This window comes from Rhinatrema bivittatum, chromosome 2 (genome assembly GCF_901001135.1).
Source record: "Rhinatrema bivittatum chromosome 2, aRhiBiv1.1, whole genome shotgun sequence".
Classification (NCBI taxonomy): Eukaryota; Metazoa; Chordata; class Amphibia; order Gymnophiona; family Rhinatrematidae; genus Rhinatrema; species Rhinatrema bivittatum.
This window is the reverse complement of record NC_042616.1, coordinates 577281875-577305438: the sequence shown is the minus strand read 5'-3', so window position 1 is coordinate 577305438 and position 23564 is coordinate 577281875. Positions and strand designations below refer to the sequence as shown.

Below are 23564 nucleotides of genomic sequence, written 5' to 3'. Positions count from 1 at the left end.
GTTGGCTCACGATTTTAACGATTTTTCACGATATTTTTAAAACCCAAACGGCAACAATACGATTCCCTCCCCCTCCCAGCCGAAATCGATCGTTAAGACGATCGAGGACACGATTCACATCTCTAGGCGTCAGTGTCTTCACTGAGGGAGTTTAAATCTCCCTCACAGCTGACGTCCATTTCCGGGGCCGGCCTCGTCTTCGCGGCCCGGCCCCTTTAAGGGGCGGGGCCAGCCGCGTCTCTCCCGACGCAGTCTTTCGACGGCAGGACGCCGTCACGCCGCGGCCCGCACTCTGCGGGCCCCTGGAAAGGAAGTCCTGTCCCGCCTGCGGGGAAGAGGTAGGGAGGCCCGATCGCATGCGATCGCGATCGGGCCTCACAACATTGACGGGATAACTTGGCTCTTTTTGTTTGCTTTCTGTATTAAAACCCAGGTCATGTTGGCAGTGACTTGCATGGGGACCGATATTCTAAAGGGGCTGACGCAATAAAGTGCGCCCAGCTTAGAGCACTGGTTTATCCGTGGTCAGACGCGTGTTGTGGATGTGTTGGACTAGCATCCAATGCAATAAGGAGATTAGCGTGCCCAAAGCGCACGCCCAAACAAATGCATAGCCAATAGCCCTCACATATGTAATTTCCAGTAGATGAGGCTAAAAGCTATTACCTTCTGATGCATAAAATCGTTGGGCACCCAATGCACTTTTCAAAGCAGCAAAATGAACTCCAGCCCCAGAGGTGGCCTTAAGTCAATCTGTGAGTTAAGGGCTAATAAGAAATTTAAAAATATGGTCCTCTGTGGTTTCTCTTACGTAGTATCAATGTGACACTTAAATGTACTGCTTGCGGTGTTGAAAAATAAATGTATATCGGCTTGATTTAAAAAAAAAAAAAAAAAAATCTTCTGGACGCACAATTTAGATGTCCATAGCAAGGGGCGCTTAGCTACAGGCATCTTCAGCAACCTCAGCAAAATCGTCCAGAAGAAGAGAGATAAAAACGGATGCTCTTATTGAGCACCTGTTGCAATTGTGGGCACCTGATGCAGCTGAGCCCTAGGGACGCCTGTATCTCCCCTAGCAAGTCCTTTTTTAGGCAGCACTTCATTTAAATACTGCATCGGGTACCCAGGGATGTGGCTGTGCACGCTTTAGGAAAATGGGTGTTCGATACCAGCGCCTGTTTTCAACGCGTGTTTGATTGCATTGGCCCCTATGGGTGCTAACCTCATCCGAGTTTATATGCTGGCCTAGAAGAGGAGGATTGAAGTGTGTAAACTGAGGGGGGGGGGGGGGGGGGGTGGGAGGATTATGATCAGAGCAGGCTGGGTGCTGTAAGAGGTGGAAATATTGGAGTGGCAAAAGTGGCCCAATTCTGAGCTCCCCTCAATGCTTCCTTCTCTCTCTCTCTCTCCCTGTCTCTTTACTGCTGTGTTCTCCTTAAACACATTTCAATACTGTACATTTTTTTAGTTGAATTTAATTTGCATAAAATGTGTACCATATTTAAGTACTTGGTGCTGATTGCAAACTCCGTCTGCTGATGTTAGTTACGTCATTTACCTTCTAATCGTGGAAGATGAAAGTAGCATTTTTTTTATCCAAATCATGTATCTTTAAATAGGCTACTGGGAAGCTGTAGGTTGGGGGGTTTTTTTGTTTTTTTTTGGTAAGAAAGCACGGAATGAATAGCTGTCTGCACTCCATGTGACCAAACTGCCCATAAATAGTTCCAGCTGGTTTCCGTTTGTTTTGAGAAATCAAATCTCTCTATTTCTGGTTCTGGGCAGGGCATTGCACGGTACACAGACTGGAGAATAAGAGCGACTCAGCAGTTCAGCCTCCTAATGATGTCGAGTTTGTACGAATAGATGATGGCTATAAGAGAGCTGAAAGTGTGTCTGCTTGGGGTAAGTAACACAAACGAGTTAGAGCTCTGCGCCCCCCACTAGAAGAAGAGTAAAGGAGGGAACATAGAAGGCAGATAAAGTTATAAAGCTGCAGAGGGGAGAGCGGTTTTGCTTGCCTTTTGGTTCTCCGTTGGTGCGATGCAGCGTGAGCCAGCCTCCGAAGCTTTTTCCGCTGGCTCCCAGCACACACTCTCCTTTTGTCAGGGGCTCGCTCTTTTCTTCTGTTACCCGGATTTCTTTGCCTCGACCCCCTGGGTGATTAGAAGAGAAGGGGGGGGGGGGGGGAGAGAAGAAGACTCCAGTGGTTTGTGAAAATATTTCAGGATATCGGTTCCAGCTGGAAGATGGCTCCTTGCATCAAAACAAAAGAAAGCAAAACTCAGAAGTTCCAAAGATAAGATTGTCGGTGGCTGTGCTATGGAGCAGATATCTACTGTTCTTTTTCAGTCATCTGAGATGAAATTACTTTATATTGTGGTGTATATTTTATTAGTGAGGTGAGGTCCATATGGATCTGAAACATTATTAGGATGATTTTGAAAGGATTCTTTTTTTGAACCAATATTTTATTATGATTCTAATATACATCCATACAATTGATATTACATTATATAATCATTTTATAACATATACATACCGGACTCTTCAAGCATAAGCCCAGACGCAATTAGAAACATCTTTCTAGGATTCCTTTCTTGTGAAACAATTTTGTTGTCGTCATTTTTGGGAAAAGCCATAATTTTAGAGTGAGGGAGAGCTTGCGTGGGACTCTGGCCCTGGGTGTACCCTAGTTGGTGTTGAGGCCAAAGCACCCCATCCAGTCATCCTTCTCTCTTCCCACCCCAAATGGCCTGGCCCAGTTTGGTCTGTTCCACTCTAATTCCTCCTTTCCCTAGCCTAGACTGGTCTATAGTGCTGGCCCACTCTGATTCTCCTCCCCCCCCCTCCCTGACTCGGGCTGCTCTTGTCTTCCTCCTTCCCTCTCTCTGCCTGTAGGAAGAAAGATTGTTGAACTGTGTTTTTCCTTCTTGTATGGTTCAAGTGCTGGCTGCATTAGGGACCCTGTGGCGCCTGTAGATCTCATGCTTTTCTTGTGTGATCTGTGGTACGATGCAGTTGCTACTGCAGTGAAACATGAATCATGTGCCCGAAGAGCAAATGCATGTAAGTGCACTTTCCTCCTTTCAGCAGGGGGTGTTGGAGGAAGATGGGGTGGACAGGAAGGATTTCATGACTCTACTACTGCATGATTTGTGTTGTTGGGGTTGGAGGGATCCTTCCTCTCCCTTTGGGTAAGGAGCCTTCCCCTTGGACCTTTTTTTTAGCATGGTCCTGTTTCAGGGACTGCGCCCCTTCCTACTCTCCCCTTCCCCATACTCGTGAAGGCCCTTTTCACTTGGGGGCAATGTAAAGATTATTTTATTTCCCATGCATGCCTTTATCAAATTCAGATAACTTTATTTTCAAGACAGTTGTACATGTGTTGCATAAGTAATAAACATAATTTATTAAAATGAAAAACGATAGGAAGAAAAGTTACAAAATGGTAATAAGCCAAGTAAACTACAGGTTAAGGAAAGTACAGCATTGGAGACATGCCACAGTTTTTTGGTGCTACTCCATACTATCCCTGGCCAGGTTTCATTTCTGGCCTAGTGACACATTTGCTCCTATGCATAGCTGTTTTTTCTCCCCCTTTTCCCAGAATTAGACAGGTTGTTGGTTTTTTTTGTCTTGTTCAGGATTAGACAGGTTGGTTACTTACTGCTTATATTCCACTTTTTGGCATTTACTTGAATATAATTCACTTTGAATGTAGTTATTTCTCCATCCCCAGAGGTTTTTTTTTTCCTTGTTCATTCTTTTGTGGGAAGTCTTGCATTTTGTCTGTCAGCTCTGGGAAATGTACATCTCTGATCTTTTTATTTTGCACAGCATGGGAGGAAATGCATTTCTGTTCCTGTTTCTCCATTGTTGCATTGCATACAGAGTCTGGCTTTTTGGAGTTTTCAGTTTAATTTTTGTCTGCATTTTTCTATTTCTAGTATGTGATTACTTATTTTTAATTTGGTGAGGGTCTGCCTATTTTCTGCATTTGTGACTGAGGAGAGGTATTCAGCTAGTGTGTATTTTCTATGTAGGGGCCTGTAACAGTCTAGCTTTATGCTAATTTGTCTAGTTAAAGACTTGAAAAAATATTTGATGCCTTTGCAGGAGGTTAAATCTGTGTATAGTGACTTCCCCCTTTCTAATTATTATTATAACAAATCTCTCTTGTCTCTGCTGAATATGCAATAGGAAGGCCAACAAATGTGATCTTCTACAGCTTATTTGCCAAAAATTGCACAAAACTAGTTGAAGAAAACGAATGAAGAGGCTGCTCAGCAAACTTTAAAATTCCAAAGCTTTTCTTTGTTTTAGCTTTTCATTTCTTATCAGCTCTGATAAATGTTTTGTAAATTGCTTAATGTCATTTGAAATTTTTCACTACATGTGGTAACACTGTTATAGTTTATTTAAAATTTGGGAATAAATCAATATGTGACGTGCAGTACACAAATTCATCACTGTATCATAAAACGTAAGTGAATCATCATTTTTTTTTCTTTATTTAAAAACTTTTCTATACCGTCGTTAAGTTAATTAACCATCACAACGGTTTACAAAAAGGCACAAAATAGGGTTAAAAGTTGATTGGTATAGATAACATATTATAAGTGTGCCATTAGGGAACGGTAACATTTTTTAATATCAAAGCTATATGTTGAGTTTGCTTATATTTTGGTTGGAATAAAAACTTCTTAACAGTTCCTATATAAAGTTAATGTTCTAATATGTAATAGGAGATAGGAGAAAAATGTTAATAAAGTTGAATGCTTGGTGCTTACTTACATAAGTGCTTATTTGTTTGCTTCGTTCTGCTTATAAAAGGCTTGTTTATAAAGCCAGTTTTTTAGAGTTACTTTGAAGAGTTTAAAGCTTCTCTTCTTAGGACATTAGGGCCTGATATATTAAATATTTTTTCCTATAAACATACAACGACATGCTTGTTGAACACCATGATATGAAGCCTCAATCAGCAAATGCAAAAGTGTAAATCAGAATAGCATGTTAGCAGTTTGTGTAGTTGAGCATACAGCAACATATTTAGTATAAATCTGTTTATTCAGAAAATTCAAATAGTACAAAACATAACTGTGACATATGTACAGATACAAATAATCAGTCAGTATATGTTGGATCCAATTACCTCATAAGCAAAGCAGTTTGGCAAGTGATCTTGAGTGCCTGACTTGTGCATTCAAGCATTTTGGCCATCTTCCCCACCAAAACCAAGAAATAAAAAACCAAGCAAGAACATCCTACCCTACTCCCTGCCCTCTTCAGCAGCTCATTTAAAGCATAGGTGCTCTGAAAATTAGCACATTCTGATTTGCATTTGTAAGTGGTAAATTCACAGAGGTGTGCTATGTGTTAACGTGCAAAAACAGGCAGTATTTAACGCAGGCCATATTATTTTTTGACATGGGGCTTATTTACTAATAACCTGTGTGTGGCACCCTGAGCGTCTTGGGGTAGCCAGAGAACAGACTTCATGCTGGACTCTGGCAAATTTCTCAAACTTCTTTATTTGTGACTATATCAAACAAAACAAGTGCAGTCATAAAACTTTCAGTTGTATTCTCTTTCCTTTTGGCTTCTTTATCTTCCCAGGGCCACCTGTTCCCCTCAAGAGCCTGGCTAATTATACTCCTTTCCCAGAGGCCTCCACCCAGGACTAGGATACCAATGTTGAATCAAGTTTTAAGGTGAACTGAGCCAGATCTATGAGGCCGCTCCTTTAAGGTGTTCTGGGGCTTTCTCTTATATACCCCTTCATATACCCTCACTCTCAGCTCATACTTGTTGAGTGCTTGTCCTTACTAGGAGTATACTCTTGAAACCACAGGTGGACCTATTTTCTTTCCCCACCCTATGCTGGGGCTGTCCAATCTTCCTGGGTTTCCCTTTCCCTAAGCCAGATTCAAAGGGTCTTAAAATGAGGATAATCACACCCAAAACCACTGGGTAGAGAAGCTCGGGGGCACTCCCACCTCTACCCCGGCTTGCCCTGCCATAGTTATCAGTATCACCTGGCAGGTGGGTTATTGCTGCTGATCCCCCATGTATACAAGCAAGTGTTGCCTTCTTCTCATAGTTAACACAGCCTTTGAGATAACTCCTTCCTAATGTGTCTTGCTGCACTCTGAATATATCAAGGCTCATGTGGGTCAGTCATCCAGTTTGACTGGGATAACAGAGTTGGACAGTCCCTCACATGGACCATCTACCAAATTGCAGCACTGCATTATCGCAAAAGTATTTGCCCATTCTTGCTCCCACTCTTCATTCTCCTGTTCCTAACACGTTCTCTTGCTCCACAATGGGAGCATGCCTGTTGGATTGCTTCCACTTTGACTTTAGCAGTCCTGACGCAAGGTTCGCCACATTGTTTCTTCGGGTGACTGCGATCCCTCTTGCACTGCTCTGCCATCTTGCGCTCCCATTCTGAGTCCTCCAGCCATAGGCAATCCTTGTCAGTATGACCGTCTCTCCTACGGAAGGAGTATGGCCGCGGTGCTGGTTCCATATTTTCTTAACTTCGTTTTTATTGATATGTTATATAACAAAGCACAGAGCTTTGTTAGAAATAATAAAAAAAAAAAGGCAATAAAAGAAAAAGTTGCTTATCCATTCACTTACCAGTAATGAAGAAAAAGGGGCATAAGAAATGAGTATAAGAAATAATTTCCAAGAAACACCAAATGCATGAACATTATATGCTCCAATTACATAATTACACAAGACAATACATTCATATGGGAACAGGTGAAGAAACTGTTACTCTCCTAGCATCTATAAATGCTTTAAGATGGTCCGAATAGAAGAAGGCATAAGAATTATTTTGATATTTCACAAAACCCTTACAGGGGTAACATTAAGAAACCCCAAACACTCCCAGGGCTATTGTATCCAGCCGAAGGGCAAGAAAACACAAGAGAATAAGAGCCTATCTTATACATGTGGCACCCCCTACCAGGTCTGGCCACTAAATGCCACTATCCCTGTCATCAGAACACACTTAGGGGCCGATTCAATATTTTGGCACAGAAAGCAGGCGCTGAACAGTCAGCACCCACTTTCTTAACGCGCCCCCAGGCGCCCCCCTGGGGGCACTATGCAGTATTTAAATCAGGGGGTCGCGTTAGCAAGGGGCTTGCGCGCCCCTAGCGCCTCCTTGCTAAGGAGAGCCCAAGTGCGTTGGCCCGCCGCTGGTTTTCCTAAACACCGCACAGCCAGGGGGTTCAGGAAACGGACGCTTCTCAATTGAGTTTTTTCTGCTTTTCTGTACTGGTTTAAGGAGCACTCAGCAATTAACACCTGCTCTAGGCAGGCGCTAATTTCTGATCGCTGAATGCTAATAGCCTCAGTCACATGCATTTGCATGTGATTAGCGCTATTAGACTCACTCCACATTGGACGTGCGTTGTAGAGGTGCTATACAACCAGCGTCCAACTGCGGGTTATACAGAGCACTCGGTGAAGCGCACTGTATTGCATCGGCCCCTTAGAAAGGGAGCAATCCATACCGTTCAGTCCCTCCCACCTGGAGGTTCTGATTTTCACATTCTGGTAGGGCCTTCAGGCCCTGCCTGAGGGTCCTTCTCCTATTTTACAGAGAGATTTTAAGCCTGATACCCCTTTGGGGCAAAGGGGCTATTTTCAGGGGACCAATGAAGACCTGTGGGTCTTCTCTACTCGCTAGGTAGGCAAGCCCTTTGGAATTAATCCATCCCAAAAAAGGGTTACACAAAAACCAGGGTACACTCTTACAGTTTGTCCATGAAAGGAAACATTCATATTTAAAAAATATACAGATGTTACCCTGCTCAAATCAGATTCAGAGAAAAAAGAAACAAATTTCACCCACTCAATTACTTCAGTCTTAGAGGTTTCCAAAAATTAAGTCAAATTCATTACTAAAGGAGCAGGAGCACCCTGTATATTAACAGATATAGTAGAAGATGAGAAGATTATATTAACAGGAGGGATAGCATTTTGAGACATCCAATAAATATCTTTTTAAAGGTAGCTAAAGGTATTTCCCCTCAAGATTTTAGGAAAGTGCAGGAATCGTAAATTGTCGCCTACAAGTATTCTCCAAAACATCAGCTCTGCGGGATAAAGCACTTTGATCCTGAATCAAATTAGTCTGAATGCCATATTTCTTCTCTATTATCTTGCCTGATAGAAACAATTTTTGAATTATGCTCCAAAACTTTAAAATCAAGCTTGGAGACTTTGAATTTTATCAATAAGAGTCTAACTTAATAAGAACTTGGCCAAACTTTGCAATTAAGTTCCAAAGAGAATTCAATGTTATGGCCACCGACTTACCAAAGAGCAGGGATACCTCTTCTGGTTTCTGTCCTCCTGAAGTACCTGGAATCTGACGAGCTTCAACCGAAGCTGACCCCCATAGCCACATCATTAGTGAAAATCTGCTGAAGAACATCTACCATCTGAGGAAATTCCACAATCACGTGGGCAGCAAGTGAGGAAAGACCCATCCTTCCTGTGTCCCCCTCCAACAAATCGACAGAAGCACAGTCCTCATTCTGCACCTTCACGGCCTCCTGGGAAGTGTTAAACTTCTGCACAGGCAGCTCATCTTGATGATGGGGGCTGTGGGAGACCTCATTCCCTAGCAAGTCCAACACTTCTCTGTTAGAGCTTGCAATGGGGTTTTCACCACCCACTAAATATGGAGGCGGGGATGCAAAGCTGGTTATCGAGAGCTGACTGGTATGGTGAGGGGTCTCTGAAGGACGAACTCTCACTCCTTTCTGTTTCAACAGCATAATTTGCGGCAACTAGCAGAATTATCTGCTCAAACTCACAGCGTCCAGTTCAGGCAGCCATCTTGCCCCCAGATCTCCACTGGTTCCATTTTACGTTTATCCTTCCTTCGAGAGTTCTTTGTTTCTTTGTCATTGTTATATTGTACTCCTCAAGAAGGGAGGAGTTAGCAATCTGTTATGGATCTGCTCCTGTGGAAGGAGGAGTTGCAATCTGATATGCTCAACTCCTGTAAAGGGAGTAGTTAACAATCTGATAAGGTATAGACTGCGAAGTAGCAATCTGTTATGACTGGCTCCTTTAGAAGGGAGGAGTTAGCAATCTGTAATGAATCTGTGATGAAGACTCCTGATGCGGAAGGAGTAGCAATCTGTTACCAGCGGAGTGCTTGGAGAGGACACTCAGCTGTAGAGGAATGTAGATAGATGGATCCTTGGGCCGATGGCAGATGACTGCGCCCCCAGGAGGATATCCTGAGAGGGACCACTGGCTAGGCTTAGGTATGGAGACAGACACAGATAATTCTTTTATTAGACAGGTTAGTAGAAACACCAGAGGTGGCAGTAGTGAGCTGATATGCCCAGCAGGGCTGAAGTCCCTCAGGTACTGGAACAGCGATCCCAGGGTTGCTGAGTTGTAGAGAAACTATAGATAGTGAGTAGACGGGGTATGCTGGATGACAAAATTCACATAAGGTCTTAAGGAAGCTCAGTAGCTGGAAAGGGTTAGGCCCTTGAGGAGCGAGTACCTGGTTCCAGGGAAAGCTCTGAGAGAGCGATGGTAACTCACAAAGGTCTGTAACTGCGATAGCTTCTAGGCAGTAGAGAATCTTCAGAGTGTCCAGGAACATGGGCCCTTGAGGAGCGAGTACCGGTTCCTATCTGCAACCTGAAATAAAGAAAAGAGAGCGAGGCCCCCAAGGAGCGGGTACCCCTGGTAAGTCCAAGGAGGCAGAGTAGCTTGGAAAGCGATAGCGAGTCCGTTCCTCGCTAACTCGATTCGTTAGCGAATACTGAGACCTTTTATATTGGAAGCGGATGATGTCATCTCAGGGGGATGCCCCCAAGGTTCTCGCCCTTGCTGGAGCGCGCGCGTGCCCTACGTCATCGGGCAACATGGCGGATCTGCAGCGTCGTGCCGGACCGGGGATGCTGGAGGGAGACGGCAAGAAGACGCCGCGGCAGCTAACTGTCCATCAGACCCGGAGGGAGTCGCCACAGAGGTAAAGAGGGCGGAGTGAGGGCGTCTAAAGGCGACGGACGCAACAGTCATAGGGGGAGCCATTTTCCTCATGTCTCTTCTTGGCACAAAGTGAGAAAAAAGAAAGTGTCCAGACCCTTGCTACTCAGCAGGGAAGGTACCTCCAAAATTCTCTTTCTTCAGACTGTTCAGTCATCCCTGCTTTGAAGGTCCTCCCTTGTCAGTGCACATATTAGTCTTTGCTGTTGGCTGAGTTACAGGGTTAACATCCATGGCCTCGCTTCCTTGGTGTCAGCAATCTATGTCCAAATGTCCTTGCTTCCTACAGTTGAAACAAGCAGAGTAGCCCAATGGCTTTTAAGTATGGAAGCAGAGTCATCTTGTTCTGAGGTCTGTTGTTGAGTCCTGTGCTCTAATTGCCATGATAGGGAACCTGTGCGGGTTGTCTTTCCAGGCTCTGCACTATTTCTGGCATCAGCTGAACCTGATGAAAGGCATCTGCCACTTGCAAGGCTTTCTCCAGGGTGATCCCTGGGTGTTAACACACCCAATTCCGTATGGGTCAGTCCAGGCCATCCAGGAGTTGCTCCACAAGGACCTGAGTGGCTACCTCACAACTTATCTTTGCCTCAGGCTATAGCCACTTCCATCTGGCATCTTTTTTTCAATGGAAAAGGCTTCGTGGGGTTTCCCCTGGCTGTAGGGTACTCCTTTGGAACTGCTATTGATAGGTCTCTGTCATAAGCTGCTGTTTCCAGGATGGTGGTTTTTGACTGAGGAATATTTGGCTCTCCCATTGGGATTAGCCACTTGGAAGACTACTTGATTCTTGCTGGTGAGTAGGTGTCTAGGTATGTAGTCCAACTGGCTTCTGGCCAGTCCATCAGGCAGACAGTTCTTTCAAAAGAACACATCCGGATCTTCTCCTGCTTTCATTTTAAACAGAACAGAAGGTGGAGGGCATGCCTTGTGTCACTGTGGTTTGCATGACTTGTGCCAACTGGGTCAGTACTGTTTGCTAGTTGCTCAGCAATACCAGCTGCTGGGCCATTTGTTCAGTCAGGATGTGCACTGCATCCCAAGTTTGCTGCTGCCCTTCGGTGAGGGCTTGTAAGGTTTGTCCCATGACTTTGGTACCACAAAAGTTTGCTGAAAGGATCTGCTCTGTTCTGGAAAAAAAAATAAAAATAGCAGTTCGGCATTGACTTGCTATATGTTGCGTGTGCCGGCTGCGGCAGGCCCGCGGCCAAGCCCTCTTACCCTCTGCTTCCGAATCCAGCGTCTGGCTCCACGTCCCTCTAAGCGGTAGGCTGCCGGTTCCATCCTCTGGCCACCCCCGGTGCTCCTGATACTATGACGAGCTACAATGTTCCATGGCGGGCTTCTCTGTGTGGCCTGCGGAGAGACGCCGCCGTTCAGTGCCGCATCCCTCCCTAGGCGCGCACGTGTGCATCACTGTCTCTTTTAAAGGGCCCACGGCAGGAACTTTGCCGCAGCCCTGAATGATGACGTCACTGAAGCTCTAGTATTTAAGGCCGGGTTCAGCTCCTGTTAGACGCCTTTGCAACAGGTCTCCACACTGGTCGTGTACTTTATTGCCTCCTGGTGATTCCTTCACATTCCTGGTTCCTGCTTCCTCGAGTTCCTGTTCCTGGTTATCTTCTTCGTTCCTGTGTTCCTGTTACCCAGTTTTCCTTACGGACTGATCTCCTCCTGGATTTGACCTCTGCTTTGCCCGACCATGCTATTGATCTTCTCCTGGACCCGACCTCTGCTTTGCCCGACCACGCTACTGATCATCTCCTAGTCCAGACCTCTGCTTTGCCTGACCACGCTACAGATCTTCTCCTAGTCCAGACCTCCTCTTTGCCTGACCACGCTTCTGATCATCTCCTAGTCCAGACCTCAGCCTTGCCTTGCCATGCCACTGCTCCTTGATTGCCACCAGCCCTGACTCCAGCTTCTTCTATGATGCCTTGGCCTTTCAGGCTTCGGCCTGTTCTTGCTCGGGCACCCCCTGTCAGACTTTGGTTGCTATTGGTGGACTACTTGGAAAAAACAGATTTTTCCCTCGTGCAAGCATGTTTTAAAATACACCTGCATACGTGTGTAAAAGCTGCTAAAGCCCTAGCCGAAATACGCATGGGAAGGGTACTGTAAATGACAAGCGCATATTTGTGAGCACATTTTAAAAATGACAGTGCCTCTCCGATTGTGCGCCAATGTGTGTTTATGGCGCACGAGCGATCCTTCTGAAATTACCCAGTTAGGCAGCCTGCAGGAACAGGAGATGAGGGAATGAAGCTGGAATGCAGAAAACACAGCAAAGGAGAGCTACTAAGCTCCCTTATCCAGCCCCCTCCTCTTGTTTTCTAGCTTCCTTTCCCTCCTTTCTGCTTGGGGAGAGGTAAGAGTGGAATGGATGTCAGAGCAAAGAGGAGTTCAGGTTTTGTCTGTATATTTCTGTTTTTGGTTTGTGGTCACTTTATTCTGTGTTTTGGGGAGGGTCTGTGTTCTGTTAGTGTGACTGAGGAGAGAGGTATTCTATTAGTGTATCATTTCTGTGTAGGGATCTCTATCTGTCTGGCTTGAGCTGTTTTCCCTCTAGGTGTATTGGTATTCTAGGGCCTGGTGCAATATCTGCAATGTTGCTTTTTCATATATAGAGTTTTTACTGTTTGAGGTCTGGGAGTTAGTGGTGACTTGGTATGGCAGGTTTGCTATTTAGCTTCTGAATTCTTTTTGGAAGGGTTTTATGTAACTTCATAAGTGCTTAGTAATGGAGGGAGTTTGTGTCACCACCAGTAATAGTGACAACAGAATTTGAAAAAATTTTTTTGTATGATCAGTAGTAAGACAAAGTATTAGAGTCAGCATAGCCAATCATTTCAGAGATTACCTTCAGCCAACGTGGTATAGCCGGTCCCATATTATGGAACTCCATGCCCCTTGACCTTAGACTTCAGAGCAATCATAAACTTTTCAAAACACAGCTCAAAACCTGGCTTTACATAAAAGCCTTCAAGAAAGAAAACTGATGCGGGCAATGAAGTAAAAGTTATGCAGCTTAAAGCACCGAATGCCTAATTTTATAAATCCTTACTGAATTATTTCAACATTTTTTTTAACTGTAGGCAACCTTCAGGACGTATTGCTATGAAACACTTAATCCCCCTAATAAACGCCTTATTGTTACCGAATACTATTGGCACCACCTATGTAATGTACGACCCATATTTTTTACTGGTGCCCTATTGTAAACCGTTGTGATGGTGAATAACTTAAGGACGGTATATAAAAACTCTTAAATACATACATTTATAAATTTAATATTTATTTATTTCTTGATTTCTTGATTTTTTGTTTTTCTTTTTGCAGTCTGCTCCCAAAAATCATAGATGACACATTCATCAGATACTGAGGCAAAATTTCTGCAACATATTTTTATGATATATATGAGATTTAACCATATGCTTATTCAAAATTGGTGCTCCATCAAGCAGAATAGACTAAACTATGTGCACCCTCGCTAAATGTCAGGATGATGTTCCCCCAGAAGAAATGAGGTTCACAGACCAGTATGATGTCCAATATATTGTTTTGGACGGGATGGTGATGGCTTCATCATGATGAGTTTAATTATCAAAATCTTTGTTTAGGGACAGGGAAAGGCTGAAGATTCCCATAGGGTGTCTAATAGCCTTATACCAGCCCTGTTTGTTCCTCTTGGTTCTGGGCTCTGAACCTTAGTGGGAAAAGAGCGAGTAGTATTCTTGGAAGTAAGAAGTGTGGTGTGTTTGTTTTTGTTTATTGTGGCTGGAAGTTGCCACTTGCAGTTCACCCCTTTGCCATTGAGCCTAAGGGATTCTGCTCCACTACAACAGAAAAGGTTTGGAGGAGTTTGTGTCCATCTGGTGCAACTTGGGAGGGAGAAAAGATCGAGCTACCTATTCGGTGCTCACCAGCAGAGTCAGAGGAGGTACCCACATAGTACACCGAAGAGGAGAGAAGTGGAGAAGATCAACCAAGTTCAAGCAGTGGGTGCCAGGTACAAAAGGGAATCCTTGTCAGATAGAAGGACAAGGGGGCAGGGGCAGTCCAAAGGCCCATGTGAGAACAGAGGGAAGTCCAGAGAGAGATCTAAGGAACACAGATGCACTCAGAGTATTTTATATTCTGAATTATGAGTGCCACAAGCAAAAAATATACAATGTATTGGATTATTTATGTTGAAGTGCTGCAGTAACATTTTATGTTGGAATACCACTCCAGGTCCTGACTATTTATTGGCACATATAATCTAAGAAATCAGTCTGTGCCATGGGTAAATCTTTCTGTCCAGTGGAGAAACCACATCAGGGAGCTGGATGTGAGTCAGGGACTCAGTCTTGGTGTTGCGTGTGAGCTCCTCATTCTTAGAACTTACCAGGGAAGGAAATTACATGACCAGTGTTCATGGCCTCAACAGGAAGTGATCCAAAGTGGTGGTAGATGACAAAAAGGCACATTGCCTGGTAAGGAGCATCTTTCAAGGAAGGAACTGAGGGGGGAAAACTTGAGAGGACCTTAAATGTCTAGTAGGGGATTTAGGAACAACAAAAGACTAAAGGTATATTAACCAGCTGTCTATATAGAAAGCTTTAGAAGTGAGCAAAATATTTTAAAACTGGATTCTCTACAGAATAGTGAAGGCTAAATAGGAGTGAGGTGGTCTCTAATAGTATCTCCGAGAACTCTGGCAACACAGTTCTGTATTATTGAACTGTATGGATTGATTTTGCCAGAGCGTGTGCCAACAATAATCCAGCTGGGATAATAGCATCGCCTGTACTACGAGGTTAAATCAGATTTAAAAACTATGGGCGAATTTGCCTAATGTGTTACGCTCGCCGCCCGCGGCAGCCCTGCGGTGCAGTCCTCTCACCTTTCTAAGCAACTCCCAGGCTCCAGCTTCCCATCGCCTGCGGCAGTGGGCTGCTGGCTCCAACCTCTGGCTCCTGCCAACGCCTTCGGCCCTGCTCCACTTCCCGGGACTTCCAGCCAGGATGCCCCCATCCGTCGGGCCTCTCTGCAGGGTTCACGGAGAGATGCCGCCAGCAGCGCTGCGCCCCTCCCTAGGCGCACGCTCGCACATCAGTAAACCTTTTAAAGGGCTTATTTTTATACTGTATAATTTTTTAAGTTCTATTTTATTTATTCATGTAAACCATTGTGATGGTACTTTCCAAATGACAGTATACAAAATCTATTAAGTAAATAAATAATTGCAGTAGTCAACTCTAGACATGATGAATGCCTGCACTACCGCTCTAAAATCTGAAACGGGTAGAAATTTTAAGGGACAGAGAACCTGGAACTTGAAAGGCTGACCTAATTACAGCTCAAAGCTAGGGCTTTAGCTCAAGGTTAGAATCTAATAAAAGCCACAAATCACGAATTACAGCAGAGAATATGAATGGTGTCCCTTCCATAACGATGAGTGGCGGATCAACTTGTGATAAATGTCTATTCAACCATAACGCCTCAGTTTTAGTAAGACTGAGTGTCAAACCATGTTGCTTAAGCTATGATTTAATGGCAGAAATAGTTTGCTACTGTGTCACAAATCTCATCCAATGGCCAATTAATGGGGAAAAACAAGCTGAATATCATCAGCATAAATTTTAAATTCCTCTGTAAAGGACATAATGATGTGATACAAAGGCAGCAAATACAAATTAAACAATATTGCAGATAACGCAGAACCCTGTAAGAGTTTTCCAAGAAGAAAAAGATTGTTTTCAAGTTAAGATAGATCAATGTCCTGTCAAAGATGACTGAAACCAGGAGAAAACAGTTCCTCCAATGACTGTAGTTGAGCTAAGAGAATATGAGCTACACAAATGCAGCTGAAATTTCCAAGAAAATCAAGATGAGAGAATTACCCTGCTCAAACTGTAAGAGAACATAATCAGAGCCAACAACTAACAACGGTTAGTGCAGTTAGTACAGCTGTGTTTAAAAAAGGATTGGATAAGTTCTTGGAGGAGAAGTCCATTACCTGCTATTAAGTTCACTTAGAAAATAGCCACTGCCATTAGCAATGGTAACATGGAATAGACTTAGCTTTTGGGTACTTGCCAGGTTCTTATGGCCTGGATTGGCCACTGTTGGAAACAGGAAGCTGGGCTTGATGGACCCTTGGTCTGACCCAGTATGGCATTTTCTTATGTTCTTAACCATATTGATTAGAATGCAAAATATGATTGTCCTCTACAAATTGAATAAGTTGTGTCAAAACCGACTTTTCCAAAAGTTTAGCAAGAGTTGGAAGATTAGAAATTCATCTGTAACTAGTGACTAACTCAGTGGGTAAGTTAGATGCCACGATGCCTGAGGATAGAGAAAGATTAAAAAAATTAGTCAAACTCAGGAATGAAGATGGAACTAGGATAAAAGTCAAGTGAACATTGAGAAGAACGTAGAGGTTTGAGCAATGTCGCGACCTCTGTAGAGACAATATACTCAAAATTTGTCTAGTGATAGACCACAGTATCTGGGTCAGAAGCTAAGCAATTGGTGGTAGGGCTATCAAAGGCAGATGACAATGAAGCAGTCTTTTTTCCAAACAACTGGCAAAAGACTCTCTATCTAAACCAAGTTTAACAATAGAACTACAAGTAGACTGTGATAGCTTACTGATTATAGCAAAAAGTTCTTAAGGAAAATTGAGTGAGAACTGTAGGCACAAAGTGTATAAGGTCCTGCTACAGGAATTAAGATTCTTTTATAGAAGGCACGAGCTACCTTTATAGTCAGCAGCAGTTTTCACGGACTTAATAAAGGCAATATTGCTTGTCTGTGTATCTGAAGAATTAACTGAATATCATCTGCGTAGCAGAAGAAGTTAGCTCAAACTCATTGAGATCTGTCAAAGGCTTTAAGGACTAGTTAAGCAAATGCTTGCATCTTTTAAAGCAGTGGTAAAGAAACCCTCTCCCAACTATGCATTATTTTCAACAGCTGGCCAGATAATCAGCCAGATTGGTCAAGATCTAAAGAGGTGAATCTGGTTTTATTAACAATCACATTTAGGTGCTCCTGTTACTGTGACCTAAATTCAGTCAGACCTCCATCTGTGTGCAAAGTAGGCTGTAGAGTAGATGAGTCAGAACCAGGCTGATCAATATGATTTCTTATCTGTGCTACTTTTCTCTATGAAATAAGAACTGATCTTTTCAAAGTTTGCTTCTGAAGCAGCTAAATTTGTTTTTTAAGCTAAGGTTGTAGAAAAATGGAAACAACTGAAAAAAGCTCCTTTGTGGAGTTATTTTCCTTTTATAGACTGACCTTAAGACTGTATATATAGCCATATAATCTTGATTTAAGTTAATAAGACAAGATTGATTCAAGGCGTCTAATAACCCCTTTCCTTTTGGGTATATAATACAAATTGCTGCTCTAGCTTTGAGCACATGAAACTTATGACTGACACTGTCTAAGGTGCTGTGCTCATTTCTACAGCTACGGTAGTTATGTAAGGTCAATTTTGGAACTTCCTACAGCGCTCTGTGTTGACAATCATTTTCCTAATCCCTGTAAGTATTACATCTGTCAAAATATTATCTTGTAACTGTTAGTGTTTGGTTAAAAGAACAGGGATTTGTTCATGTGATCTAGATTCTAGAAGAATGTCAGGGAAGGGCTCAGGTATTCAGGAGAGACACTGTCTAGATTTATTTATTTATTTATTTAACACTTTTTTATACCGACCTTCATAGTAATAACCATATCGGATCGGTTTACATTTAACAAGGGTATAACTAGAGCGTAACTAAAGTAAATTAAACAATAGAGGTGAATAAGTCAAAGTTACATTCAACAAGGAGAAAGAACTTGGAAGCTTATGTAGCTGGAAGGAAGTAAAAGGTGGTAATAATCAAGAAAATACAATAGAGGATACGGTTTAAAGCTTAAGGTGCATTAACCTAGAGGTGCCATAGTCCATCGTTCATGAAGATCAAAGGCCATCGTCCAAGTAAGAGAAGGGCAACTAGTGATTGACTGGGGGATTCCCGAAGGCTTGGTGAAAGAGCCACGTCTTGAGTTTTTTTCTGAAAGTTAAAAGGCAGGATTCCAATCTGAGGTCTGAAGGGATATTATTCCAGATAGATGGGCCTGCGATCGAAAACGCTCGGTCTTTGGTCGAGGAGAGGCGTGTGGCTTTAGTCGGGGGAAATTTCAGAGTTCCTTTATGAATATCTCTAGTTGGTCTGTTGGAGGAGTGTAGATTGAAGGGGAGTTCAAGATTGAGTTGAAGTTGATGGTGGATGAATTTGTGTATTAGGGTGATTGATTTGTATAATATTCTAAAATTCACTGGTAACCAATGTAGGTTTCTGAGAATGGGAGAGATGTGTTCACCACGGCTGGTGTTGGTCAGCAATCTCGCTGCAGCATTTTGTATCATCTGCAGTGGTTTGGTGGTAGATTTGGGGAGGCCTAGGAAGAGTGCACTGCAGTAGTCGATCTTAGCGAATAGCAACGCTTGGAGGACTGTCCTGAAGTCATAGAAAAATAGGAGTGGTTTGAGACGTTTTAGAACCTGTAGTCTGTAGAAGCAGTCTTTGGATGAGGTGTTGACCATTTTCTTTAGGTTTAGTCTATTATCTAGAATTACCCCGAGGTCTCTGACATGAGTATGGGTGATGTGGGAGTTGTGTGAGGATGAAGGGGGGAAGTTTTCTTCATTTGACGAGATGAGGAGAAGCTCTGTTTTTGAGGCATTGAGGACCAAGTTTAGGCTGTTGAGAAGATTGGTGATAGATAGGAGGCAGTTATTCCAATGGGAGAGAGCTTTTGAGATAGAATCTGTTATAGGGATTAGAATCTGTACGTCATCTGCGTACAGATAATGAATTAGATTGAGATGAGAGCTTAATGAAAAGAAGTGAATATAAAGCCAGGAAGGGAACATTACAGGGGTGAAATAAGACCAGGGAAACTGAAAGATGATGGAAGAAGAGGCATAACATAAGATGGAAATGATGTCCATGTAACCCATGGTTACTCTTTCAAATGGTTCATTCCAGCACCCCCATGTAGGAGTTACTGTTGGCTTAATCTTTTGTTCTAGTTCTGAGCATGCTCAGAATTTAGAGATTGTTGAGAGCATGCAGACTGGTTTGTGTTCTTTTCAGCATATAACTACAATGGATCCAGCTCTCTGAGTATTTGCATAGTGCAGGGAGGATTGTGCCATCTTATCCACCTGGATTTTTCCTTAAATGGGAACCTGCAACAAGACATTTCTGCAGTGAGCACCATGGTTTGCATTAGCCCAGTGCTGGTGAATTTCAGTTAATGATCTTGGAATGCCTGAATTTGATGGTGTATGGCTCTAGAATTAATTTTAGCACCTCATGGTGCATTGATATTCAGGACTGGAATGTCTTGAAGTGAAAAAAAACAAACCTACCTCATGCTGGCATGTTATGTGTTTGTGAGAAAATAAACAAGTTGATTGGACTCAAGTGCACAAGCCTGTGAAGTACAAAAGAACCCGCAAGATGGAGATAACCCAGGGCCTATCTCCTCATAAATACTGCAAGCAGTGTGGAGAACGGAATGGTGCAGATTACATCCAGGTGAAGCCTTAACAAAAGGTAGGGGAAGTAAATGTACTGAGTGAAATGTGTTAGGAAACAAGGAGGAGAGAAGATAAAGGAGTTGCAAAAGCAACTTCTGCAGATGTGATTGAAGCTGCACGGTTTCTGTCAGCAAACAAGAGGATAGATTACCTCAGGCAGCTAGTAAATTATATTTGGGAAGAAGGTATATATGTCGTGCTGTAGTATTTCCTACAAATTTAACTCCCAGTCAGGGGAGTACAGGCGGAATGTCTATGGAGGCTACTCCCTGCAAACAACTCAGGGTGGTCCCAGGTAAATACCAGAAAATCTTTCTGGGAACAGAAGAAAAAAATTCCAAGCAGCAAATATTTTCCTGCTATTCATTCAATTTCTTGTCTCCTGAATTTTATAGAATCGAGGAAGGACAGTGATAAAACGGGCTTTATATTCTGCCCTCAGTGGGGTGTAAGGCACCGGGGGTCAAACAACTTTACTTAAGGATTTCCTTTTTCTTTAGAAGATATTAAATATAGAACATCAGCAGTCTTTTTTTGGGGGGGGGGGGGGGGGTGAATTGGTAGGAGGGTGGTGTTTATAGCTGATGTCAGGGAAAGTTTTTTTTTTTTTTGTATTTGTAGTTTGGGTTTAATGAATTTTAACATTACATTCACACTTTTATACTATTTTAAGAGCAGATTTTTTTAAAATCTAAAAATAGTGGAAGAGCACGTAATTAAAATTAATTTTGAAGCCTGAGGATTGTTTAACCTTGAGACCTTTTTTCGCTTGGCACTGGGCAAACAAAATCCTAATCAACGTGTCCAGCCAAGAGAATCTACAATTCTGCCCATTGCTCTGCAAAGTCTGGCCCTGAATGTTCATTTCATGGTATAATCACTCTAGTAGTTTAGCTGGTTTTAAACTATTTGAGTGATAAAATAAAAAATGCTTCTCCTCTTCTTTCTCTCTCTGGCTGCAGAGAGAGAGAGAATCTTTTTTTTTTTTTTTTTGCCCTCTCTCATTCCCTCCACTGAATTTTGGGTCTGCATTCCTTTTTAGTGACATCATCTGCACAATGAAATATGTGAAATATGAGAGCGATTGCTGGAACTGGATTTTAAAGAGTAAGAGCAATGCCTTCTTCTCTTGCATTCCCCCTCCCTTTCTTCCAGTTAGTGGCTTGGCTCCTGAGTAATTCCAGGGAAGAAGAAGCAGGAACTTCTACATCAGGCTGTCTGGCTAGAGTTGCCAACTCCTTAAATTTCTGGTTGCTGGGTAAAGTGGTTTGAGGTTGGGTCTTGGAAGAGTTGTTTCTTTACCCATTGCTCTCTTTTCGGATTCCTCTGCTCTTCAGATTGCTCTCACTCCTTGGGCCGCAGTCAGCAGAGTGGCAGCAGGCCCAGCTGCCCAGGGTCACAGCCCGAGTGTACGCGCCTCCCACGTGCACTGGGGAGGAAGAGGAGATACTGGGACGGGAAGTGTACAGTTTCCGTTTGTCCTTGCTCTGCTGGTCTGCTGCCACTCTTGTCAGACGAGGGGGGAGGGGGAGGGGGGACACTTCTCCTGCCCTTGGGGCTGATATGGAGGCAGATTAGGACCAATGCTAAACTGTATGGCTGCTGCAGAAACCCCTTCCCCCCCCCCCCCCCCCCCCCCCCGACCTCTAGCACCTCTCTACCCCTTTGTCCTCCTCTGGCAGGCTCCTGCTGCTGGGCTGCCAGCCCGTGTCCTTGCACTGCTCTGTTACTGTAACCGTCTCTTTTTAGTCAGTAAGGACCCAAATTATACATTACCGGCTCCCATCCTGACTCTTCGCCTGACAAATCCTGCTCAGTTTGAGAGACTTTGCAGCTTTAGAAGAGGACAGGCATTAATCTGAGGTGCTCCTGGTCATTTCAGGAGGCTTGGCGATCCTGTGTCGGACATTTAGACAGATTTTTAACATGCCCCAGATACAATAAAGCAAGGGTGGCCTACTCCAGTCCTCAAGAGCTACAAACAGGCCTGGTTTTCATGAGAGAGATTAGCATGAACTGCCTCCATTTTGCGCAAGTATATCTCATGCATATTCATTGTAGATCGCCTGAAAACCAGGCCTGTTTGTGGCTCTTGAGGACTGGAGTCTGCATCCCCTGTACTAAAGGCTTTTTCCATTTTGTGTTTATGGGGAAAACTGACTACAACTGACCCTCTGTTAATTAGTTGGAACTCCAGTTTTAAAATATCTTGGTTCATTTTAAATCAATGTATATATTTCCTTCATCCTCCAACTCCCTTGTTAGGTTTCGTGAGTTAGTGGGTCCTTGGCCTGAGGTGAGAGTTGGTGCCGCCCACGGGGAGGAGCCTCACTGTCGGGAGGCAAGGTCTGTAGCAGCAGATGACACAGCCCAGGGAGTATAGAGAGAACAGGAGACTGGGGTGTGGGTATGAATGCCAGAGCAGGAGCTCCCAGTGGCGAAGTGTTGGCAGGCCCCGAGGAGCAGGGAATGCAAGGTATGGAGGAGTGCCGAGGGAACAACCCCAAGGGGCGGAGCCACGGGGTGAGTCGGCACGGGAGGAATGACGAGGCTTACCCGAGAAGCGGGGAAGCCCCCGGGGGTCTCTGGCAATGCAGGGAGCACTACCCCGAGAAGCGGGGGAAGTGCAAGCACAGTCACTGACATTGAAGCAGAACGCTGCTCCGAGGAACGGGGAGCGTGGTGCAGTCACTGAAGTACACAAGACGCTAACTCGAGCAGCAGGGAAGCGCGGCACAGTCACTGAAGTATTCGAGGCGCTGCCCCTGGGAGCGCGGCACAATCACTGAAGTACTCCAGGTGCTGCCCCGAGGAGCGGGGAGCGCGGCACAGTCACTGAAGAAAGAGAGGCAATGGCCCGCAGAGCGGAGTACACCTACACTGAGTCTCCACGAATTAGAGTAGTTCCAGAAGTGACCCCGAGAAGTGGGGAAACTGGCAGGCAAGCATCCGAGGCGCAGGGCCCTCCGAGGAGCGGATAGCCAGAGACAGGAGGGAGCCTCCGAGGAGCAGGTAGTCGGAGTGTCTCACGCCAGGAAGTGCAGGATACAGGAACCACAGGTCTGAGGAGGGATCAGCAGGAATCAGCAATGAGGGAACTCGTTGCCAAGTCGATCAGAGCTAGGCCCCGGTGACGTTTCTAGTATGATACACGTTATTTCTTCCTCTTGCTATCTCTTCCCCCCCCCCCCCCCACCCCACACTTCTATCCACTAATCACTAAGCATTCTCAGGGTGACCACAACTCAAAAGGTTCTCAGGCATGGGACAGGTATGTATTTCTTTTCTATATTTTAAATTTTGAAGATTCATGAACATCAAACCAATTTCCTTTTTTTTGTCATGATACTGTGAGCAAAGTTGCTCTGTAATGGAGGATTCAAAAAGGAATTCTGAATTAGTAAAGGTTGTCACTAGGACTTGTGAGCTGGTGTTTTTGTGCAAAGTGAGTTTAGCACCCGAGGGGACACAGGCAGACCATTAATAAAGAAAATGCCTTTGCAGGAAAGCAAAAGACCTGAATTATAGGGTGTGTCTGTGTTACAGCACAAGTGAAAGAAAATAGACGTTGTCAGTCACTGGGGACAGTTCTTTGTTTCCACTTATTGCTTGGTGGATAAGTTGCCTGTCAGAATTTGCACCTAGAATAAATTGTGCCTGTGTGCAGAAAGAGTACTATCACTAACCAAAACGATTTTTACAGAGTGAAAAGATTCAAGACAGTAAGATTTAAACCCGCTGGCAGAGGAGGAGCCAGAGCTAGCTTAAGGGAATTAGGCACTCTAGGTGAATCTTTAGACTTGCACCCTCTGCCACCCACAACTAACTCTTAAAAGTTAATATTGTGCTTTAATATGAACAAAAGTCTGCATTTATAATTTATTTTACATGAAAAAGAGCATTGTATGGATTATCACATAGTTGATGA

General features: G+C 43.9%; 1 protein-coding gene across 4 annotated transcripts in view; it reads left to right on the top strand.

Moving 5' to 3' along the window:
- Nucleotides 1-1768: 1768 nt before the first annotated feature.
- RAB31 (RAB31, member RAS oncogene family) overlaps nt 1769-23564 on the top strand; it is a 236483-nt gene continuing 214687 nt past the window's right edge. For 3 of the 4 annotated variants that reach the window (XM_029590987.1, XM_029590986.1, XM_029590988.1), the window contains exon 1: nt 1769-1908. In XM_029590987.1, the coding sequence (XP_029446847.1) occupies nt 1870-1908 (39 nt within the window). In that variant the 5' untranslated portion in view covers nt 1769-1869. The remainder of the gene's footprint in view (nt 1909-23564) is intronic. The other variant, XM_029590989.1, reaches the window with a different exon arrangement.